Source organism: Leptosomus discolor, chromosome 1 (assembly GCF_034619465.1).
Source record: "Leptosomus discolor isolate bLepDis1 chromosome 1, bLepDis1.hap2, whole genome shotgun sequence".
NCBI lineage: Eukaryota > Metazoa > Chordata > Aves > Leptosomiformes > Leptosomidae > Leptosomus > Leptosomus discolor.
Window position 1 is genome coordinate 143,052,205 of NC_141391.1, and position 22,056 is coordinate 143,074,260.

Genomic DNA, 22,056 nt, shown 5'->3' on the forward strand with positions numbered 1-22,056 from the left:
CAGTGCAGCCCAAGGGGTGGGGGTCTGCACCACCACACTGGCCTAAGTATTTTGCTTTTCTAACCAAGGTGGCCAATGGCTAAAAGTGCTGGTTTGTCACCTCTAGTCAGGTGCCTAAACTTCCCTGAAAAGGTAAAGGGCTCATTCAGCATTAATTTAAAGCTCTTTGGTGGACCTAGAGAGGGTGAGCAAGAACCCTGCGCTTTACAGCCTTCTCGACAAAAGCGGGCAGGGCTTACACGTGCACAAAGGCCACATTGGGGCTGGGCGTGCTCGCTCAGGGAGACTGAGTAAAAGCTGGTAGCTAGAGCAAACATCATGCAGATTTATAGCAGGCTCAGTCGTTTCCCTGGAGAAGTCAGAGCAAGCCTTTGGGTCATGTTTTGTGCGTGCATATAGGGAAAAGGAAAGTTTCTGAGACACTGTGTTTGCTGGACATTCCCGCGGGAGCTTTGGCTGTTGCTGCCGAGTCTCCACAAGCTGACCAACAGTGAAAAGCAGTGGAGGCACAGCCTGGGTTGGTCGGTGGGAACCTACCCAGGTCACTGCTCACTAACAGCAGGGAGTGGGGACTTTGAGGGTTTCACCCTTCCCTAAGCATTAATTCTCAAGCTGGAGCCTCACCTGACAGTCTCCCACCAAGCTCCATGGTCCCTGTGCCCAGCCTGTCTCTTCGTTATCTCTCCGGTTTCCTAAGCCTCAACCCCTCAACCCTGAAGTCCCTCTCTCTCTAGCCAATGATGTTAGAATCCCTCCATGTATTCAGGAGCTTCTGCTGCAGCAGCTGCCTCAAAGAGACAAAAATAAGAGGATTTCACAGCCAGGCATGTTTTTGTCATAGAAATGCCAGGAATAAATAACTCCACTCCTGCAGCTAAATGTCCTAGGCTGTACAGTGATGTGACCTGCTTACCTTTAGGTTGGTCTTTCACCTTTCTTTATTTACCAGTGCTAATTCCCATGTTTAATAAGTAAACCATGGGTGACATGATTGTTCTAGCAGCCACGTTAGCTGCCTACAGAGTCAGCAAACCTGGAGGCTGGGAGACAGCAAGTGCTTGGAGACACAAGTGGCTTAGTACCCCTGTGTGAGCTCAGGGGCTAAGGGAGGAAATTTTTTATTGTTTTTTTTTAATCTTAACATTAGGACGGTCAAGCATAAGCCTTCCTTGATTTTGTAAGGAGAAACCGTGTCTAGGAATCATCGACGACTGTTTACTGTAAGTTAAGACATATTAATTAAACAGCTTTGAAGCATTTAATCTTTAGCACAGACACAAAGACACATTTGCTTATTAGTCATTAATTTGCCTGCACCATGTAAACCAAAATTTTGGGCGGTCTGGCTGAAACGTCCTTCCTTGTGCTTTTCAGATAAAAAACACCATTAATGAATCAGGCTGTTGGCCATCACCAGCCTAGATGAGACAGAGTAGATTCACAGAAGGACCCAGAAGTGCTGGTGCAGGGTGCCCTGGCACCCTTCTCCTTGCTCTGGGTTGTGTGCAGGTGCTGGCTCTGAAGCAGTACAAGCGGGTGAAGTTAAGGCTCGAAGTGTTTATTTGATATAATAATGAATTGTGGTGTTGACATAGAGAAGTTATCCTTTCTCGAAGTGACAGCGGGACTTCGATTGCTGGTTAGAAAAAGAGGGTACTGGAATTTTACTGCCCTTGCTTTCCCCCAGCACTATGTATGCATTTAATAAAAGGCCAAAGGCCGTTGTGTGTGCGGCACGGGCACCCAGTAAGGGCGGGAAGCGGTGGCACTAGTAACAGCCCCGCAGGTGTGTGCCCTGTGTCGGTGGGGAGAGGCACGGAAGGCAAACACGCCACAGGGAGCGGCGACACCACGACTACGGCATTTCATTTTTTGCTTAACTTCCACGCCCCCCGCTGCGATAGGAACAGACACCGGGAGGTACGGCCCTGACAGCCCGCCTCCGGGCAGGCGCCCCCCCGCCGCCATTTCGAGCAGCCCCGCCTCAGGGCCCCGGTACCTCAGCCCGCGGTTCCCCACAGCCACCGGCCGGGGGGGGGGGGGGGGGGGGTGGCGCTAGCCGAAACAACGGGGCAGCGCCTCCGCTCCCCGCCTCCCCCCACCTCCGCAGGGGGAAGTCGGCCTCGCCGCGTGTCCCCCTGCGCCCCGACCTCCGGCCCCGTGGGCAGCGGCCGCCGCCCCGGGCGCCTCGGCGGGGAAGCGCCGCCCCCTAGCGGCCGCGCCGCCCCCCTCGGCCTCGGCGGCCGCCGGCCGGATGGGTCGGGCCGCGGGACGGCGCGGAGAGGCGGGAGGGAACAAGCCGGCGGCCGCCAGGGGGCGGCAGCGTCTCGGCGCTGATTGGCGGGATGCGGTGTGACGCCGTGGGGCGGGGCGGGGCAGGGCGGGGGGTGCGGTCGGTTCTGGCAGGGGGCGGCAGCGATGGGGGCGCAGCTCAGCACGGTGAGTACGGCCTCCCCCGGGCGGCGGGAAGCAGGCAGCAGGCCCTGCGCCCCCCGGCAGCGGGCGGTTGGGGTGCTGGCTGCCGTGCCGCTGCGTTCTGGCCCCCTCACCACTCCCCCCCGGCAAGGCCGTCAGCGAGCTGAGGCCCCGAGGCCTGGTCGCGGGCGGGGGCAGAGGCGCGGCCTCTCCGCCCGTCCCAGCGGCCCCGGGGCAGGCCGTCTCTGGATGCCTGAGCAGAGCGGGGGGCCGTTGGGCGGTGTCACAGGGTGCCCGAGGCTTCTGCTGCCTCCCCTTGCCGTGTACCCGTCAGCCGGGAGGGAAAACGGAGGGTTGCCCGTGTTGGGGGCCGCGTACGTCGTGTGTCCCCGTCCCCCCCCCCCCCCCCGCAGCGATGCGGTGGTTCTGGGACCTTCTGGTGGCTGGCGTGGGTCGGGGGGTGTGTGCCAGCGTGGACAGCCACGGCTCTTGTGCGTGGGATAGTGGTGCCTGCGTTGGCTGCCACGGCGTGTGCGTTTTTCTTCTCCCGGTTCCCTGAATCGTTTACAGTGTCCGTGCTGATGGCTTCAAAGCCCCCAGCCTGGCAGCTGCTATTGTGGTGGAGAGCTCTTGCGGGATCGTGTCCGCCGAGCGGTGGGCGGGCAGTGCTATCAGCTGTAGCGGGCATCGTTGCTCTTTTTCTGCAGCTGCCTGGCACACCGTTTGTTTTCTCTGATGCACCTGCTCAAACATCTCCGGCTCTGGGTTTGTGAGAGGAGCAGGACGGAGGTGGATGTAACATATGCTAGTTTGGGTACAGCTGCTTATTAGGTTGCTTGGACAGAAGGGGGGAAGGCAGCAGCTAAAGTGGCAGAAGTGAAGAACTGCCTGTCCCTTAATCCTCTCATCTTCTAAAACATGAGAAGAATGTTTAACTTAGATCACTTAAAAATAGGGTTTGAATGAGGAAGTGGCAGAGAGGGGATTGGAGCTGAGGGCACAAGACTTTTCTGCCAAAGAAGCATTTGGTGTTTGTGTTTGTAGGGCAGTTCGGTGATGGAGTGCCCTGCCATAAACTTATGAGTTTAACTGTGTTTTGTCCACCACGCCCTAGTGGAAGGGGCTGGCAATCTTGATGCTATGGCTTTTATTTTTCTTGTGGCCTTTTTTGTTATCCCGCAGAGGTCTGTTTCCATTAATAAAAATTCCTGCTCAGTTACTTATTTTGTGATCTCTATTAGCAGAAATTTGTGCAACTGGAAACTGTGAGTCACCAGATCTTCATTTAGTGATTCCTGGCCTTGTGGTCAACCAGTCACTCATCTGCTGCTCTAATCTGATGCAGCTTCCCTGGTTGCAGTGCAGTTATCTTCATGGATGTTTTGATACACCCTGTGGTCAGAGTATATAGATAGCTTTTAACCCTGAGAGTATTTCTTAGCAAGGATAACTTTTTGTAACCATTCAGCCTTCAGTTCTTCCCCTTTTTTCTGCCTGCCAGGTGATACCTTCTGCATAAGGAATTAAAGTAGCTATCTGAATTAATGGGTGTGCTGTTTCTTTACAGGCTCAATCCCATGAGGCTTTTGCACTAATTGACCATGAATAACGAATTGCCTTTCACGAGGCTAACACTGCGTTTAAAGTATTTGTCAAAATTACACTGCATTGTGTTCCAATAGACTCGGATCTGGTACATTGCTTCAAAAAGTGATGATTATGCACATTTGGGGAAAGAGTGTGTTAATCTCATTTATTGAACAGCTGTGGTAGTTGTCAGGAGGCATCTGATGACCCAAAAATTATTTGCAAAGATGGCAGAAAACATTTATCTCTGCACACAGGTGGAGAAGCTGACTTGCAGAGATGATATTTTGAACTCTCCTGTCCTCCTGCCTTCCTGATCATCTGTTACTGACATGCATTAGTGTTGGAATTGGGACTGAGCCTGTTTTTTTGAATTCCCGTTTTCAACTGCAATTTTTCTAGGCTACAGCTGTGTTTTTCTTGGTCCATTTTAGATAGCCACATCTGTAAATGAAACTAGTTTATTTTAACATATTAGTGTCTTGTTTGAAACATCATCCCCTGCAGATTCAGCTTGCTACCTCCACCAGGTCTCATTCACCTGTTGCAGTTCTCATTAGGGGGTTTATTTGCTGCTCTGCCACTTTCTTTAACAACTCCCCCCCCCTTTTTTTTTTTTGTGACTCGGTAACCAGAGTTCTTCCTGGAATTGCAGTGATCTGGTGGATCTGCAGGAGTTGGGAAATAACATTCATGTAAACTTCAGCTTCTTCAGAGACAATCATTGTGGAGTTATTTCAGTATTTTCAAATATAAGTGAAAAATGCAGTGTGTGTGTGTGTGTGTGAATGGCATCGTGTGCCTTCAAGCTGTACCCAGTGTTGATATAATTTAAACCTGTGCAGCAGCATTTTAAGAAGAGAAGAGAGAGTTTATGCTGTCCCTTTTTTTAAAAAAAAATGTTGCTTGTCACAGTTTTAGTAATAATAATGTAGGACCTTTTGTAATAGCTTCCTGAGAACTGACACTTGTGGAAATGTGCTTCTAAAAGACTGGTCAAGTCCCTTTAAAATGAAATGAAAGTGAAAGCTAATCGGGCAAGACTTTGAGCTCTTCCAAAGTGTTTTGTATGCAATCTAAGTATTTGCCTCCCCTGGCCCCCTTAGGTCATTCTTTTTCCCCTCTGCTCTGTTAAAGCAGTGAATAACAAATTACAGAGTTGGAGAGGATTTTTATAAGTAGTAGTTCAGTTTCTTCTCCTGCCTGAAGTTAGGACCAAGTCTACCCACAGAGATGACTTGGTAGGCTGTTGTAGTTCTTATCTAACCTTGCAAGAACAGGACTGTCCCTGGGATCAGGCACTAGACATGAAGGCAGAGGCCTTTAGCTGAGCACAGTCCTGGCAGGCTCTGCACTTGTAGACTACGGGTGACCCATCTTCAGCCCCGTAGACCCACCAAGTGCCCGAGGCATCTGGCAGTGGGCTGGGGAGGTGACGTCTTCCTTCCATCTTTTCTGCACCACTGTAGTTGCAGTGGAGTGGTCTCTTCTGTGCTTTCCAGGGCTGGTGTGGCCACTCAGTCTCTCCCAGCTAGGCAGCCTGTGCGTGGTGTCGGAGATGGAGAGGGTGCTGTGGTGCGGGTGCATGACCTGCTGCTGTCTTGTGGGGCTTCAGCCCGAGGGTGAAGCTCATCCCTGCAGCAGGCTACGTGGCCATGTCTCCATCTGCCTCCAAGCGCTGTATTTTAAAAGGCCGATAGGAATGGTGTGCATTGGGTGACGTGGTTGAGGAGACTGTCTGCACATGCGTGCACCAAGGAGCACAGAGGCACAGTGGCGTCGGGGGGAACCTGGGTGATACCAAATCTGGCTACTGCCAGGCCCATCACAGGAGAGCAGCCAATTCTTGAAGGCTTAGCTCCACACATGTGCACACAAAAGAGCACAGAGACACTGGCAGGTGGGGGAGCCCCAATAACCCAATCAGATAAATGAGCCCCAGCTCTTCCCATGGGTCAGGCGTGATGTCCATCTGCACGTGTCAGCAGGAGGCTGGCTCCCCTTGCAGGCTGGGGAGGGGCACGGGTTGCAGAGGAAGAGTGTTTGGGGATTGTGGAGCATTTAGGGGAGGAACCAAAGGCAGGGATCAAGGCCATTTGGGGAGGAACAAGTGTGGGGAAAATGAAAGGATGAAGGGATAAAAAGTGACGACCCCACGTAAACAGGCCTGCTCTCTGCCCTGACTGGCTCTGTCCTGTAGTCAGTCAGTGCAGTCTGTCCCAAATCCTTGTTGAACTCCGTAGCAGCTTTCCTGGGGAAGGGACGTTGCTCTGCATGTGTCTGTGTAGAGGTGTAAGCACCAGTGCCTGGAGGTAGACCACGGGTTGAAGGGCCTGTGTGTCCGTGGTGCCAGCACCCAGCGTGAGCGTGCGATGGCTGGCAAAGATCGAGCTGGACTGCAATGGCTGGCAAAGATCGAGCTGGACTAGCCAGCAAGTAGGTGAGGTGGCCTGGGAGCCTGGCGTGTGTGCCTTTCTGAGGGTGAGACCACCAAAGGTGCTGGCTACTGGAGGGGCTGGGGGTCCTGGCCAGCTGCTAGAGAGAGCATGGGATCTGCGGTCAAGTGCAAGGCCCCCAGATACTGTGGGGTCCACAGCGCGTGTGGTGGTGTGCAAAGATGTCTGTGCAACAGCGGCTCGTACGTCCAGATGCCAGCAGCTGAGGAGGCTGCAGTCTGGGGACAGCTGCTGTGAAGGCTGATCTGACTGCTGGTGGACCCACCTGGTACACCCGTGTGTATTTCCCGCTAACAGACCTTCACCCTATTCGGGAGGGGAGGGGAACAGGATGAGGCCGTTGGTGCTGTTTGTGTGAGCATCTGTCTGCGTTGATCACTGTGGACAGCCACATGAGAAGTTGCGTGTGTCCGTGTGTGTGCCTGCTGGACGTGTGTGCTCAGCCTTGCTAATGGTTGGACCTGGGGACGTGGAGCTGCGACGGCCCTGCTTCTGTTGAGCTGCTGGGTTTGGCAACCCTCTGCCCGTATGCCAAGTGCCTCAACATAGGAGTAATGCCAGGTATTCATTAAGCAAATTTGTGTGTTACACTGGCTGGTGTTTTTTAATACTGCCTCTTTCTGCTCATATTAGTGCAAGGAAACAAAGGGTTTTTTGGTGGTTAGATTGTCATGTCATGCTACCATATTCCTTCTTGCCAAAGTAACTTTCTCTTGTTATGCACACGTGCCTAACACTCTTTCTGTATTGCTGCAGTTGAGTCGGGTTGTGACATACCCAATATGGCTAATCTACACCGCCTTCATGAGGCTTTTCAGGAATCCCCATCCTGCGATTACTCTGAAGGATCCTGAAGTGAAGTATCCATTGAGGCTGATCGATAAGGAGGTAAGAGCATGTACAGTGCTGAGCATGACCTCTCTGTGGGCACTGTGAAATGCTTACAGCTTCATACATCTTGGGTAATGTTGCAGCAGGGCAAATATTTGTATTTTAGGGAAAGGAATTCTTTATAAATGCTCCTTGCCTAGTATAACGGAGTTCTGCAAGCAGCTTGTTTCCAAGCAAATTAGAGTGGAGAACGCTGGTTTAGAAATGACCAAACACATGGTTTCTGTCACATGTGTCTCATGTCATGGAGTACATCAGCAGAAATCCCTAAACTCTGCACTGCTAGATCGGCTGTGAGACAGAAGTCACGCTGTCAGGCAGAGCAGGCAGTTTTTTCATGGTCAGTAGCCTTCAGCATAGTAGTTGTCAGAACTATGTTAGTACTGATTCATGTTACTGGATTTATGTACTCTAATGTGTTACAGGAAGAAAGGTGTTTAAATAGTGTAGTCCTGACAGCACCTGAGTTGTCTCAGCTTCTTTTTCTCTCTGTTAAAAGTAGAAGCTATTCTGTACCTCCCAGGCTGCTCAGACAGGTTTTCAGAGGAAAGCCATGACCCTTTCAGGGGTGGATCTTGATATCAGAAGCTGGTAACTCAACTTGTGGGAAGGGGACCAAAGCTGCAAAAGGTGAAAAGTCCAGATTTCTCTTGGATAAACTCACCATCAAATGCATGAGATAGAAATCTTGGCTTTTCCGGTGTGAAGTCACACCTGAAGGTGTTTTTTTAGTGTTGACTTTTTAAGTCAACAAGCTAGTCAGAAAGTTATCAGAAGAGTTTTGATGAAAAGGACTTTGGACTGGAACAGAGCTTTGTTTGAGGTGTAGGGAGTGCATCGATAGCTTGGCTTTCATTTGTTCTGTCTGTCAAAGAAAAGAATTACTTCCCGAATCCTAATTCTGTGGGAATTGAAAGCTTCCCCGTGGCTTGGGCTGGGTAGCATTACAGAATTTATTTCATGTGTGTACTTACTGAATTTATTTCCTATATGTAGTGTGACAATGCGGTTGTTAGATATTCCCCACTTTTTCATGATATCTCTTTCACAGGGTTGCAGGTACAGTCTGCCTGACCTGCAGGAGGGGAGGGACGCTTGAGGCACTGCACGTGCTTCTGAGAATCAAGCTACTTGCAGGTTTCTGCTGTAGCAGTTTGTAACAGAAGAAAATTCAGTTGACTTCATTCTTTCTTTTTTTGCTAAATACTGTTTTTTTTTTTTTTGTCTGTTAGTATTTTTTGTACACTCTTTTTTAATCTTGGGTTGGAGGAACAGCTCTTAGATAACCAAGTCAAATGCTGCTACCTGTGGTAGTTGATCAATTGAGAATATTTGACTGATGGCTGTTTATAATCTTTTGCTTAAATGGGAAATGTGTCCTGGAAATAGAAGTTAATTTTGAAAAATAATAACTTGATACAGTAAGTGCTAGTTGTTTCTAACATCCTGCCAAAAATCTGGTGCAAACACTGATCTTTGGTACTAAACTTCTCAAGATTGCCTTATCCACCTGTCTGGGAAAGATGAAATTAGTGAGAATCTTTCTGACATGCTTCAATTACAAGCTATTAAACTTGAAGTAAATGAGAACTTTAATCTAAAAACACCTGTCATTACACAAAAAGCATTTTAACTTGGGAAGAGAGTCGTGGCTCTCAGTGTGGTTGTGGAGCCTACTCAAGACATCTATGTGGTTGGCTAGAGTTTACCTTTCACTGTGAAAAGAATTTCAGTACTCTGGTTTTACATTGTAGTGTTGCTCCTTTTGCTTGCCAGCCTAGCTAAAGACCCTCATATTTTAAAAGTTTCTGCTATTCCCATTACGATGTTGGTATGTATGATTCCCTTTCTGTGACTACAAAGCGGTTGGTATCTTCACCAGCAGAGCACCAAAATGATTTGTGTTAAAACCAAAAAATCAACAAATGAACTCCCTGTTTTGGGAGTAGCTGGGGGTTGTAATTTTTAACCTAATGTATTTTGATGATATAGTTAAGAGTATGGCCGTGCAGAAAGGTCTTAGTGGGCTGTGGCCCAAGCAAAGGAACAAGAAGCTTGACCAGGAAGGGTAGTGTCAGGAGCTGCTTAGACTGATTTCACAGCTAAAGAAAACAGGACGACGATTGCCATGGAAAACTGAGTCTGGTGTACTGAGCTGCCGTATGGCAATACACATCTGTGAAATTTGAGAAGAATTCCACAGTTACATAAAACCAGTTTTTAGGTGTCTGCAATCTGAAGTTTGTAAAGCAGCGGTCTAGAGAATGCCTAATTTGACATACGTGTATCTTTTGATACAGCTTAGATTTTTGTGTATGAAAGCTGGAAATGGAACATGCCATTTTGTTGAGCTGTTGCGAGCAGGAGCCTTTCTTCCTTTACCCACTCTCGGCCTTTTACCCACCAGCTGAAGCAGTAACATCTGCCCCAATGGCGTATGCCATACCTCCCGCTTCTTGAATGGAGAAATACGGGTCACAGGCTGCTTCCTGATGTTTACATCAGAAAAATCTGTCATAATATAGTTAGGTGTGCTAATTTAGGTTATGCCTTAAAAAAGCCCACAACCTCAGGGTTTGGTTTTTTTCTGTCATGATAAGCATATTTCGTTTGTTGCCTTTCAGTGGCTTTAGCAAAGCACCAGCCTGCAAAAACTGTTCTCCAGCTTTGCGTTTGCGGTTGCGAGCGTGGAAAACTCCTCAGCACCTGCAACTTCAGACAGAAGTGTGTGCTGGTAGGCAGAGGCCAAGGGCTTCCAGGTACTTAGGGCAGTGCCAGATGATGGCGTTGGGGCATGCAGCGGAGATGACCCCACGCTGGAAATGGCTTCTGCAGCCTGTTCCAGGGCTGTCTTTAATCTAGCCTTGACTGGGCTTACTGAATGGCATGCTCGTTGTCATACGCAATGTAACAGAGATGAGCTGTAGGCGTGCTGATCTAGGTACTAGGAATTTTTTGAGCCTTTTATTGTTTCTTTCACTTGTCTCTTGTGATGCACCAAAATAGTTGTGTTAAGGTACCTTTGGCTAAGCTATCTTGGCTTTAATTGACAAGACGATTGGGAATTCAGAACTTTGTTCTTCATGCTGTTAAAGACAGCGTCTTAAAATAAAGGATTACTGGCAAAATCCAGCTTTGAAGTAGGATTTTCATACACAAACAGCAGCGGTCAGTGTGAGATACGAGGTACGTTAGCTGTCTTTTTGTGGAATTTTCAATGGCAGTTACTGTTCCTGAATAGGCATAAGTACAGAGGTCATTTTAGACTGCCACTCAGTTCCCTTCTTTCTTCAGCATTTATCTTAAAATGATTTATTGTGAAGAAAACTTTATCAGCATGACCAAAACTCGTAAGGCAAGACTAGACAAACTGTGATGAGAACGAAATCTGTCTCCGTTGGTTACTTTAAAAAAAAAACAAAAAAACAAACAACAAAACAACCAAGAAAAGGGTTATAGTATTTTATAGGATGGTTATGAAATTTTCCCTAGAAGGGATATTATGTCCCATAAGGCTTCAAAAATAGAAAGACATTGGATGAGGCATTAGGCTGTATACTGTTTCTATCTTTTTTTGTCTTTTTCAATCCCGTGACTATGACCTGATTTTTAAGATAAAACTTAGGCAGTATAAGAAATAAGATTTTATTTACTCATTACCAAATTTTCATTCAACATATGAGTTTTCTAGTAAAATATTAGAATAATTATCCCAGCTGGATGGCAAAACATTTAATAATTTTATAGCAAAATTCTTATCTAAATAGAGCACTCTCTTCAATTTTAGTTAAGGATTAATTCAGTTTTTACAGGGGAAGTATTTTTAAGGCCCTTAGCATAGCAAATGGGAACGGGTTGCTACTTCCTAATCTTCTTGACATCCACTGGTGTCTTCTGAAATCATCTTGTACATTGAAATGGTTAATTCATCAAAATTTTTTGGCCTTGAACTCCTGCATAATTAAACTTTAAATGAGAATTGAAAAACTGATTAATTTTTATCTTGTGGCCTTCTTACAGAAGTATTCATACTATTTAGAAAGTTATTGTTTAGTCTTAATCTGCATATGAATATCTTAGAAAGTTTCACTGTTCACTTTCAATATCAAAACAGTATTTGCATTTGTCTGTTTTATTTCTATTTTTATTTCTGTATTACTTCTAGTTAAGTTTTCAGGGAGTTTAAATGAAAAGTTGACCTCTGCAGGGTTGCCATGTTCAGAGGAGTTCATATTTGCATTATGCAAACATTTCAGTTAGGATGCTGCTCTCCCCCAAATACTTAATTCTGCAGGAAGCCAGACTAGCGTATTGGTTTTACAAGTGAAATCTCAAACATTAAATCCCAACAACATAGCTGATTGTTCTTTTTGTTTTCCTCTTTCAGGAGGTTAGTCATGACACAAGAAAATTTCGATTTGCTCTCCCTTCCATAGATCACGTTCTGGGTCTCCCTGTAGGTATGTTCTGTCTTTCCTTACTGAGAATCCAAGCACTGTTAATTATACCATAAGAGATTTTGTGGGGATTTTTTCCCTGAATTTTGAACTGTTGAATTTTGAATACTGTCCACGTGGATTGAGCTGGTATTTAGAGCTTTGCAAGATTATCCTCATGGTGTGAGTCATCTGCAGGGTCTGAAATCTTGTACGCTACTTACAGAGTGTACATCCAGCTTGTTTCTGTGAAGACAGTAGAAATAAACAGTAGTATTTACTTGTATTTTTCCAGTCTGAACTTTCCAATGTGTGTTATTCCCATGGCGCTTGATCTCTGTGGTCCCTTTCTGTCCCCCAAGGCAGCGCTCTCAGCTACTTCTCCTCTAACACACGCAGTTTACCAGATGATCTGCTCGCTTCTGAATTTGCAGCCAGTCTCATGGAACTTCTTAATCACCATGGGGTAGATGTTTCCTTAAGCCTTGCCATGTGGCTTGTTGCCTTCCATAATAGCTTCCTACTGCTTATATAAAGAGCATTTAATTGTGACTTGTGTTTAATAGGGACTTCTGCTTTAACAACCTGTTACAATGATCTGTGAATCAGGTGCTTTGCGGTAGTCCTCAGCACCTTTCCAGCATTACAGTCCATTGTGTTTAGGTTCCCTCTTGTTTGGAATGTATTATTCTCTTGATCCCCTTAAGTAGCCCTGAGGGCAGAGCTAGTTTCCCACACTTGCCCACAATGAACATTGAGGAGTGAGCTGTGTCACCTCAGTAATTGTTCGTCTCCTACACGCTGACAGGAAGGAAGCTGCCTGGGGTGAGTTTGGCCTGCTGGATGCCGTGGCTACCTCCAGCGTTTTAGTAAGGTCAGGGCCAACCAGCCAGTTGCTTCAGCATAGCCTGAGGTGGTGCGTGCCTGGCCCTGCACGGGCCCAGGAGCAGCGTAGTCGTGCTCCCACAGGTGCTCTGCACAGATCTGCGGGTGGCTGAGGGAGTGGTTTGCTGGGTGAGACTTGGGAAGCAAAGAGAGCTGAAAGCTGGTGAGGGTGGTAAAAGCAGCTGGGAGCATCTGTGGGACAGATACTGGCGTGCACTCGGCATGTTTAGTCCAGCACCAGCATTTTGCTTTTACCATTACAGGAAAAAAAGAGATTTGCTCTGAGGGAGAGTGGGATTGTGCGTGGCTCCACGCAGAGGCTGCCAGCTGCTGTCCTGTCAGGGCAGGGTAGAGCTCTAACAAGTAAGAGCATAAGGCACGCTTTCTCTTTGGGAGGGGCAGCTTTTCTGGATTTGTACCAACTCTTGTGAGATACGCCCCGAGAGCAGTCATGTCTGTCCAGGTTCACAGTCTGCAGTGGTCACCATGGGTCTGTTCCTGAAGGAGGGGGTGACAAGGCCACCCCTTGCCTGGAGGAGGAACGGGAGGCTGCTGCTGCACCTCCCTCCGGGTCTTCCCTAGCAGAAAACGCGTGCGCTACCAGATGGGTATAGGCTTTGCCAAGGGGGTTATTTCAGTCACCCTTACATTATGACTCTGAACAGCTTCAGTTACGGTTGCTCATTTCCCAAGTCACCAAGGTGGCCCATCTTCATTCACCCGCTGGTTTGCCTAACTGTCCCTCTGGCCTGGCAAACGCCCTCCTGGTAAAATCCCCTCTTTGGGTTCCCATAACAGCCAGAGGAGCTGCACCGTCTTTGGAGAGCTGCATTCCTCTTAATAGATAGTTTGTTCTGTTGACCTAGTGGTGATAAAATAACAAAACCCAAATTCCCCCTTAGGTATTCTTTGCTTGGATCACTTCAGGGTATTGGAATATCATAGGAAAACCTTTCAAAGGAGTTAAGTCTAGGTTTTTTCATCAAAAATGTAGACATCGAGAAAAGAAACTATTGTAGAGAGTTTGGTGAACGTGTGACAGATTGAAACACGATTGCTACATTCAAATGTTAAGCTGGAGGAATAGCAGGGCTAGAAAAGTGCTTTATGTCTAGGCAGCCTTAGCAATGACAGCTAGACATAGCAGATGTGAGCGATCTGTGGTCAAAGTAAGAACAGTTATAAACTCAGTTGTAAGTGAACTGTAACAGTTATAACTACCGTGTTAATAAAGAAGTGTGAACAGCACTTGACAGTTTTCCCCTCCTGTGTCCTTTTTGTTTGTCTGTAGGGGAGAGACATCGCGTCTTTTGTGAGATCTCACGTACAGTTAGGGCTTTGGTTAATGCAAATGCATGAAGCTATCGGAACAGATATGATAGACACATAAAATTATCAGCAGAGTTGCCTGCCCTTCCAGGTAGAATCTGTGCATGGTTAACAGCTCTGGCAAGGTGCTATGACGTCAGGAAAATGAGAGAGGAAAGAGTGGTGCCCCAAAAGAAGGTAGTTAGGAGAACTTTGAGACTGTGTTTGCGGCGCATGCCAACTCAGTACGTCTGCTGAAAGAAAAGTGTTTTGAAATCAAACTGCTTTTTTTTTTCTTCCCGGTGTATAGGACAGCATATCTACCTGTCTGCACGGATTGATGGAGCTCTGGTGGTTAGACCTTACACTCCGGTTTCCAGTGATGATGACAAGGGCTTTGTGGACCTTGTTGTCAAGGTGAGAATGTCATGCTCTTCTACCAGGCTGGGCAACTTCTGAGCCCACTTTTACACTTGCGGTGCAATGTGAAATTGATGTTTGGGTATGTGCCACTGCAGACTTCCACTGCTGTCACAAGTGATCTGCAATTACCTACCGTCCATATGGCATTTTGCAACCACTTCTTCCGTGAGTGTGGCTCATGAGATGCTGCATAATTTTCTGTATTTGCATACTGCAATTTTCCAAAATCTGTATAGACCTGCAGGTGTTCACACACTTTCTTAATCCTTCTGAAATGAGGAATTAACCTTGCCTGAACTGTCAGCTGCTTCTGAAGCTAATGTAATATGGTCGTTATGATCTTTAAGAGCGGTGATCATTATCATTACGGATCCAGACAGTGTAAATGACTGATTGAATCGCCAAGAATGTGGTTTTGAGTCTCATGATAATGTGTTTTTGTCTCTTAGAAGCTAGACTAAGCAAATATATTTAAAGCTGACAGGAATTTAAAATCTGAATATCTCCACTGGATTTCCTCTTAGAATTTTACTCTTAATTTTGTTTTTCTTCTTTATAACTAGTGACACTTCATTGATATTTTTTTTTTGTGAAACTAGACATGAATTTGCCTTTTACTACCTACTTATCTTCACGAGCATGGCATTGCACACTGAAAGCTTTGACAAGGGAAAAATGTAAAGCTTTGACTCGGATAGAAATATTTCACAAGAAATGTTTCACAAGACTCCTTCTTCCCAGTGTGGATCTCCATGCCTGCAAATGACGCTGTTCTTGTAAAAGCATAGCTAGTCTCAGCTAGAACTCTTTCACACCCCTGTGATTTAAAACAAAAAACCCCAGCACTGTTCCAGCAATGTGACTACACCCACTCATACCTGTTGGTGAATGACTGGATATTCACTGACTTGGTATCCACTGTTCTTGTTGCTCTGACTTAGAGGTGGAAACAATTGGCATCCCAGGAAGAAGGTTTGGGTATATCCCTTTACAACTGAGCTGTCAGAGATCTTTCTCAGAAGTTTTTCTGTTTGAAATCACAGTGGCTTTTTTTTTGCACTTTTGAACTTGGCTGTAAATCATGTTGATCATTTAGAGATATTTTTGTATGTTACAGAAATACAATGGGGAAGTTGCCAATCTGGTCAAAACTGGGGCAAGAGTGGCATTTAAATCTTTTTCAGAAAACTCAAATGCTCATCTTTGAGCTGTGAGATTAATTGCTTCATTGGTATTTTTAACAGATCTACTTTAGAGGTGTCCATCCGAAGTTTCCTGATGGAGGGAAGATGTCTCAATACTTAGACAGCCTGAAAATAGGGGATACTATTGACTTCAGAGGACCAAGTGGCCTACTTGTCTACAAAGGAAAAGGCAAGACTGACTCCAAAGATATAATTTATCCAGAGTAAACAACACAGAAAAAACATTATAAAGTAGTAATAACACTGCTCACATGTTTTTCCAGCTGGGTTCAAGTCTTTATAGAATCATAGAATAGTTTGGGTTGGAAGGGACCTTTAGAGGTCATCTAGTCCAACCCCCCTGCAGTGAGCAGGGCACCTTTAGCCAGATCAGGTTGCTCAGAGCCCCATCCAACCTGACCTTGAATGTTTCCAGAGATGGAGCATCTATTGCCTCTCTGGGCAACCTGTGCCAGTGTTTCACCACCCTCATTGTAAAAAAAAATTTCTTCCTTACATCTAGTCTAAATCTACCCTCTTTTGCTGTAAAACCATTACCCCTTGTCCTGTTGCAACAGGCCCTGCTAAAATATCTGTTCCCATCTTTCTCATAAGCCCTTTTAAGTACTGGAAGGCCCCTCTAAGGTCCCCCTGGAGCCTTCTCTTCTCCAGGCTGAACACCCTCCTCACAGGGGAGGTGCTCCAGCCCCCTCATCATCTTCGCGGCCTCCTCTGGACCCACTCCAACAGGTCCACGTCTTTCTTGTGCTGAGGGCTCCAGAGCCGGATGCAGCAGTGCAGGTGGGGTCTCACCAGAGCAGAGCAGAGGGGCTGAGTCTCTGGGGCTACGTCTTGATTACACGTACTGCATGAACTGAACCTTAGCTGTCACCTCTATTTATTATTCAGGCTGTTACTCCCAATGTACTCACCCTCTCCCACTAGAGACAAGGATTCTTTTCTGTTGTTAGCATCTCTGCACAAAAGAAATTGCTAGTGTCTTAATTAAGTCAACGGCCATCTTAAGGGTATTGTTACATGACTATAGGAGTCCTTGTTATTGACACTGTTCTCAAAGAAGGGAATTCTGTCCCTGCTTATATGGACACAGTTTAAAAACACGTGGTATTTGCACTGTCCGGTGCTGATTTCCAAAGTGAAAGTGAACTTTATCAGTAGGAAGTACTTTTATGCCAATATAAAATACCTCACTTTGGCATAGTGCAGCCGCAAATGTGTCACAAAAACCTTCTGGCAGTTTTGTGAGCAGCAGAACTCAGACACGTGGTTTTCCAGAGCTTTGTGTGTTGTGTTCGTGTTATCCCAGATGAAGAGAGATGTGAATACAACAAATAGAGCATTTTGGGCAATTTCAAACTCTGTCAGATTTGGCTGAAACTAGCACATCAGCTCACAAAGAGGAGATAAATTAAAAAAAAAAAAAATACACCCTGCATATTTCAGGTTTTCCTGAAAAATAAACTCTCTGATCAGATTAATTCTTTCTTGTAAAACTGTTTCCAGAATCTGGGCTTCTGGATGTCACTGGGGGTACGGGGCGTGAGCAAATAGAAATACACAGGTAGCGATGGCTATAGTCAGGAGTAAGTAATAACCCATGTCAGTGTGGGACGTTGTCGTCGTATGTCTGGCAAGCTCTAGTCATCTTTCAGGATTTGTTTTAATTTGTGACATCTTCACCTTTGTTTATTTCCTGCTCCTGCTTTATGGAGAGGGAAGGGTGACACGGCTGAAACAAAGTCAATTAGCTGAACGTGCTGGGAAGGGATCACAGGTGCTGTTTTCTGCTTTCTTCAGTGTTTTCCATCTCTCTCTCTCTCTCTTCAGGCGAGTTTGCTATTCGGCCTGAAAAGAAAGCTGAACCAGTTACTAAGAAAGTGAAATACGTGGGGATGATTGCAGGTGGGACTGGTACGTATCTATAAAGATTCGTCCTTGGTTTCTGACAGCTGGTAGATGCATTTGTTCGTATTTTCTCTCACGTGCTCACTTGCACTTTCTTTTGCTCCTTCGCGTTCTCGCATCATCGCCCTGCTGTTCTCTTTCAGGGATAACACCTATGCTGCAGATCATTCGAGCAATCATAAAAGACAAAGATGACCCTACCGTTTGTCAGCTGCTGTTTGCTAATCAGGTAATTCTGCCCTTCTTTCTGTTCAGTTTTACTTAACTAACAGAACTCCACTCAGCAAATGGAGTTCTTGCTGAGAAAGCCTGGTACAGAAATGCAAACCCTGAGGGGAGAAGTGAACGGAGCTGTTGAAAACTTGCCATATAAAAGCACTGTAATGAATTGGTGGTTTAGTGTTACTGCAGAAATGCTGCTTTCCTCCCAGCTAATGCTCACTTTCCTGCGTCTCATCGCTCTGTTTCTGATGCAGTTTACGAATGTTTTAAAACTCTGCATTCCTTTGTGCAAGTTGTTAATGTTTTGGGCAGACTTCCAGAGCTGTCTTTCTCCCCAGCTTCACAGCAGGGTTTGTATGTGGAACCTTTCTGTTGGGGAACACCTTAGGTGAGGCCAAAATTCACAGTGGTGTCCAGCAGCTCCCTTGGCTCCGGAGCTGTGATTTGGCATGGCTGTCTGCTTTCACTTCTGTTCCCTCTGTCAGTGCTTCATGTATTTCTGTGCTCTTTGGGGTGTGTCATACTGCTGTGCTGGACAAAGGGAAGATCTCTCACCCATGGAATCCTTGTGACGGAGATTTCTTGGGTGACCAGGCAACCCAAATGGTGGTGCGCTGCTGTGCCTCGTGTTGCCTGATGTTCTTCTGGTGTTAATCCTTTTGCTTTTAAATTTGTCTTTCATAATGAATATTTGTTTCTGGATTATGAGCCATTGTTTGTGGTGAACCTCACTTCATGCCTGTGGCTTTTAGCTTCTTTAGGCTCTCCTCTGTCATTCCTCTCTCCTCTGATACTCAGTGTGTCCTTATTTCCTTTGTACCGTATTTGAATTATAAACCAAGATTTTTCTGCCCAGAAGCTCTGATCCGAGTGCCAGCAGATGCCCTGTTCTGATGGTTCGTTACAGCAAGCCCTGCTGGTGCCCTCTGGTGCTGGCTGCTGTGGCTGCAGCAGCTCGTCTCTGCTGAGCCCTAGGAGCTGCTGGCATGGAGTGCAGTCAGTACCAGGGCAGGAGGGCCAGGATTTGCTATGAGTAATTCAGGGTGACTAATGCAGGGCTAGAGCTGCTTTGGCAACCTCGAAAACCTGCTGCTTCTTGCAGGGAGGACTCGGGGAGCAGTCGCCTGTGTATTAGCAACAGCCTGTGTAAACATCAGTCCTTGGCTTTAAAGAGTCCTTGTAGTCCTTGTACAAGTATAAAGCAGCCTCGTGACAAATGGTCAGTCATTTGTCATGACAAAGGCCGCAGACTAGATGGGGGTTTTAATATTAAATATTTTTAAATATTTTTTTTTTAATGTGTGTTTTGCTGATCTTCTATTTTGGCCCTCCTGAAAGAGCTGTTGTTGCATTACCGATGACAATGTGTGTGGGCTTGTGCTGTGCTTCTGACTAGCGTGCTTTGAGTTGGTCAGACCCAGTAACAGCATTTCTGGAACACATGCAGCTGCAGATCCAGAAATAGGCGCCTTCTCAGCAATAGTTTCTAGCACGTTCCTGCTTACCCCCACAGTTACAGACATAGTGGTGTCCTCAGTGCCAAATTATTAAGGCTGCGGAGGATGGTACCGCTTTTAGTCTCTACCCTCTTGCCTCCTTCCCAAACTGCAGCTGTTCTTACGGGAATAAGGTTTTTGTTTGGCCCTCAATGATGGTGCATTAGGGAGGAGCACAACCTGGGTAACGGTTTTTGTTCCGATCAGCCCTCGGTACCCTTTTGGTTGGTTGTTCTGCATCCTGTTTAAAACCCAAGCAGTCTCCCTGTGGCGGCACTGATGAAATTTGAAGTGGCAAAGGTGAAAACCCTGGCATTTTCCTGACTGAACAGCACAGTATGGAGGGGTAGGGAGATACCTGTGTGCAGTCATGGTTAGTTTTTGGACAAAGGTTGCTTTTGTAGTATGAGTGCTAGAAGAGGGCTTTACTCTTCTGATGCTACCACTAACTCCCTGAACCAAGTAAAGGTTCTGTGTTTTGATAGAGGTTTTGCTTTGGTTTATTTTTCAGAGGGAAGGCATTGCATAGTCAGGATCTGGGGAAGTTATGAACCTTTTTATTAGCTCTGCCACAGGATAGTCATGGAAATAATTTGTGCTTGCTCTCTTCAGCCTGTAAAATGGAGTTGAATAATCTGTTCCATCTCACAGGGATGCAGAGTAGCTAATGCTCTGTGGTCATCTGAGGGCTGTATGCAAATGTAAATGTTGTTTTCCTTATCCTGCAGACTGAGAAGGATATCCTGTTACGTTCCGAGCTAGAGGAGATCCAGGTTCAGAATCCCGGTCGCTTTAAGTGTTGGTACACACTGGACAGAGCACCTGAACGTAAGATCTAACATGCTCCCTCCACTGAAGCTTAAGTTATGAGCATTAATGCGTGTGTTGTGCACATTTCTGAGCTCCTCTCTTGCTTAATGAGTCGTGTCCGAATGCATCCAGTAGCATCGTTCTTCACCCAGTGATGCGCAGAAGCTCTCGGGTGTAATCAGGCAGTGTTGCCAAAGCTACAAAGCTCACCTCAGATGAGTGGTAGTAGTGTTCCTCCCACGACTACACCTGAGTATTTACCATTATTTACTCGGGAAGGTGACCTTCCCTTCTCCTTCCCCACAGACGTAAATGTAACACGTTACCTTGCTGTCTCGTGTGTTCAGAGCACGCAGTAAGGCAGCTGCAGTGACGGCAGAGGCGCCGCATCTCACGGAGGCGCAGCCAAGTGCAGACTCCTACCCAGCTGTCGTACGGCCGTTGGTGAGAGCTGAGAGTGGAAGTGCCTTTGCATTAACAGTGTTCCTCAATGAAAATGCTGTCGCGGCTTGGAGCAGTCCGGTTCTAAAGAGAGCCTGATGTAGTTGGCTGGTCTTGGTGAGAGGCTGAGCTATCCAAATGTGCCTCCCTCAGCTGTGCCGGTTTGAGGAAGAAAAGACTGAATAGCTCCTGCCGTTGTGTCATTCCTTGTCGTTTTCCTTTCTTACCATTCCTTGGCCTGCCCACCCACATCAGGATGGATTCACACTGCTATTCTGTGGTAGTTTGGGGCAGAGAAGGAAAAGCCATCTGCCTTCTCTTACCTTGTGACCAAGAATATGCCTCTGGTAGGGTGGGGGGAAGGGTCTTGCTGTCCCCACAGTCTGTTGCTGTTGTGTCATCTTCTGCAGGTAGTGTGCTCCTGGAATTTCTCATCACTGTTCCTTTCGATAGCTCTGAATTTTGATCTTAGCAGTTGCATAAAAGTTCCTCCTTAGACCCCCTCAACACTGTTCTGGAGACTTTCACTGCCATACATGAAACCAGACCCAAACTGGAAATTTTTTGATAATCTGCAGGAGAAAACTGTGTCCATCTTCCTGTGCCCAAAGGTTTGGGTCGGCAGCTTTTCGCATCCGGGGCTGGGGATGTGATGGGTAAACCTGAATCCTAGTATTGACTGATGAGCACTGTGAGTGTTTCAACCAGGAGCAACGTCATCAGCTAGATTTCCTCTAGTGAACTTGTAAGCGGTGGGCTAAGGAGGGTGGGCGTTGTTATTTCACAGTGCTGGAGCTGAGAAGATTCACATTCTGTTCACAGCTCTGCTTGAGACTTCCTTGGGGCTTTTAGCAAGCTTTATTAAAAGTTAGCTCTTGTTTTCTCTGTACATCAGTTTTAGATGTTAAAAGCAGCGGTGGCAGTTCTTCCACGTAGCGTAACTAACTGTGTTGAGGACACTCATGGGAGTGGAGGGTACAAATGCTACAGTCTAGTACGTTACTAAAAATACCCCAAACCCTCATGCTTCATGAATTCTAAAGTGACTTGTATCTGTCTTTTCCTCCTTTTTTCCTCATTCCCCTTCCCCTGCTTGCATTTTTTTAACAGATTGGGATTACAGCCAAGGATTTGTGAGCCAAGAGATGATCAGGGACCACCTGCCCCCACCTCAAAACGATGTTCTGATCCTCATGTGTGGACCTCCTCCAATGATCCAGTACGCTTGCATTCCCAACCTGGACAAACTGGGCTACACGAAAGACATGAGATTCTCCTTCTAAAGAAGACTGGTCATTCAATGATCTTGTGTAGAAGGGAAGAAAAAACATTTAACGGGGAACAGGACAGATTTACAGAGATGGCTGGTGCACAGTGCTGGGAAGCCACATTTACATTAACTCATTTTTTCTGAATCTCTGGCAAGTAAGACCCTTAAGCTCAGCTGTACTAAACCTGTACTGTATGTTGCACAGGAACTACTATATTGTGGAAAGGCAGCGATGCCTAGTGCTCGGCTGTGGTGTGTGCTCCATGTCAGGGGGGGGGGGGACGGTATAGCTGCTTAGGGCAGTGA

At 46.6% G+C, this 22,056-nt stretch overlaps 1 protein-coding gene across 1 annotated transcript; it reads left to right on the top strand.

Annotated features, from left to right (window-relative positions):
* The first annotated feature begins 2,408 nt into the window (after positions 1–2,408).
* On the top strand, positions 2,409–22,023 carry CYB5R3 (cytochrome b5 reductase 3). Its single transcript, XM_086466366.1, has 9 exons — positions 2,409–2,439; positions 7,215–7,346; positions 11,737–11,809; positions 14,289–14,395; positions 15,646–15,775; positions 17,434–17,517; positions 17,655–17,740; positions 19,958–20,057; positions 21,591–22,023. The coding sequence occupies exons 1-9, from the start codon at positions 2,419–2,421 to the stop codon at positions 21,761–21,763; spliced, it is 906 nt and encodes a 301-aa protein (XP_086322492.1). The 5' UTR covers positions 2,409–2,418; the 3' UTR covers positions 21,764–22,023.
* Positions 22,024–22,056: the final 33 nt, after the last annotated feature.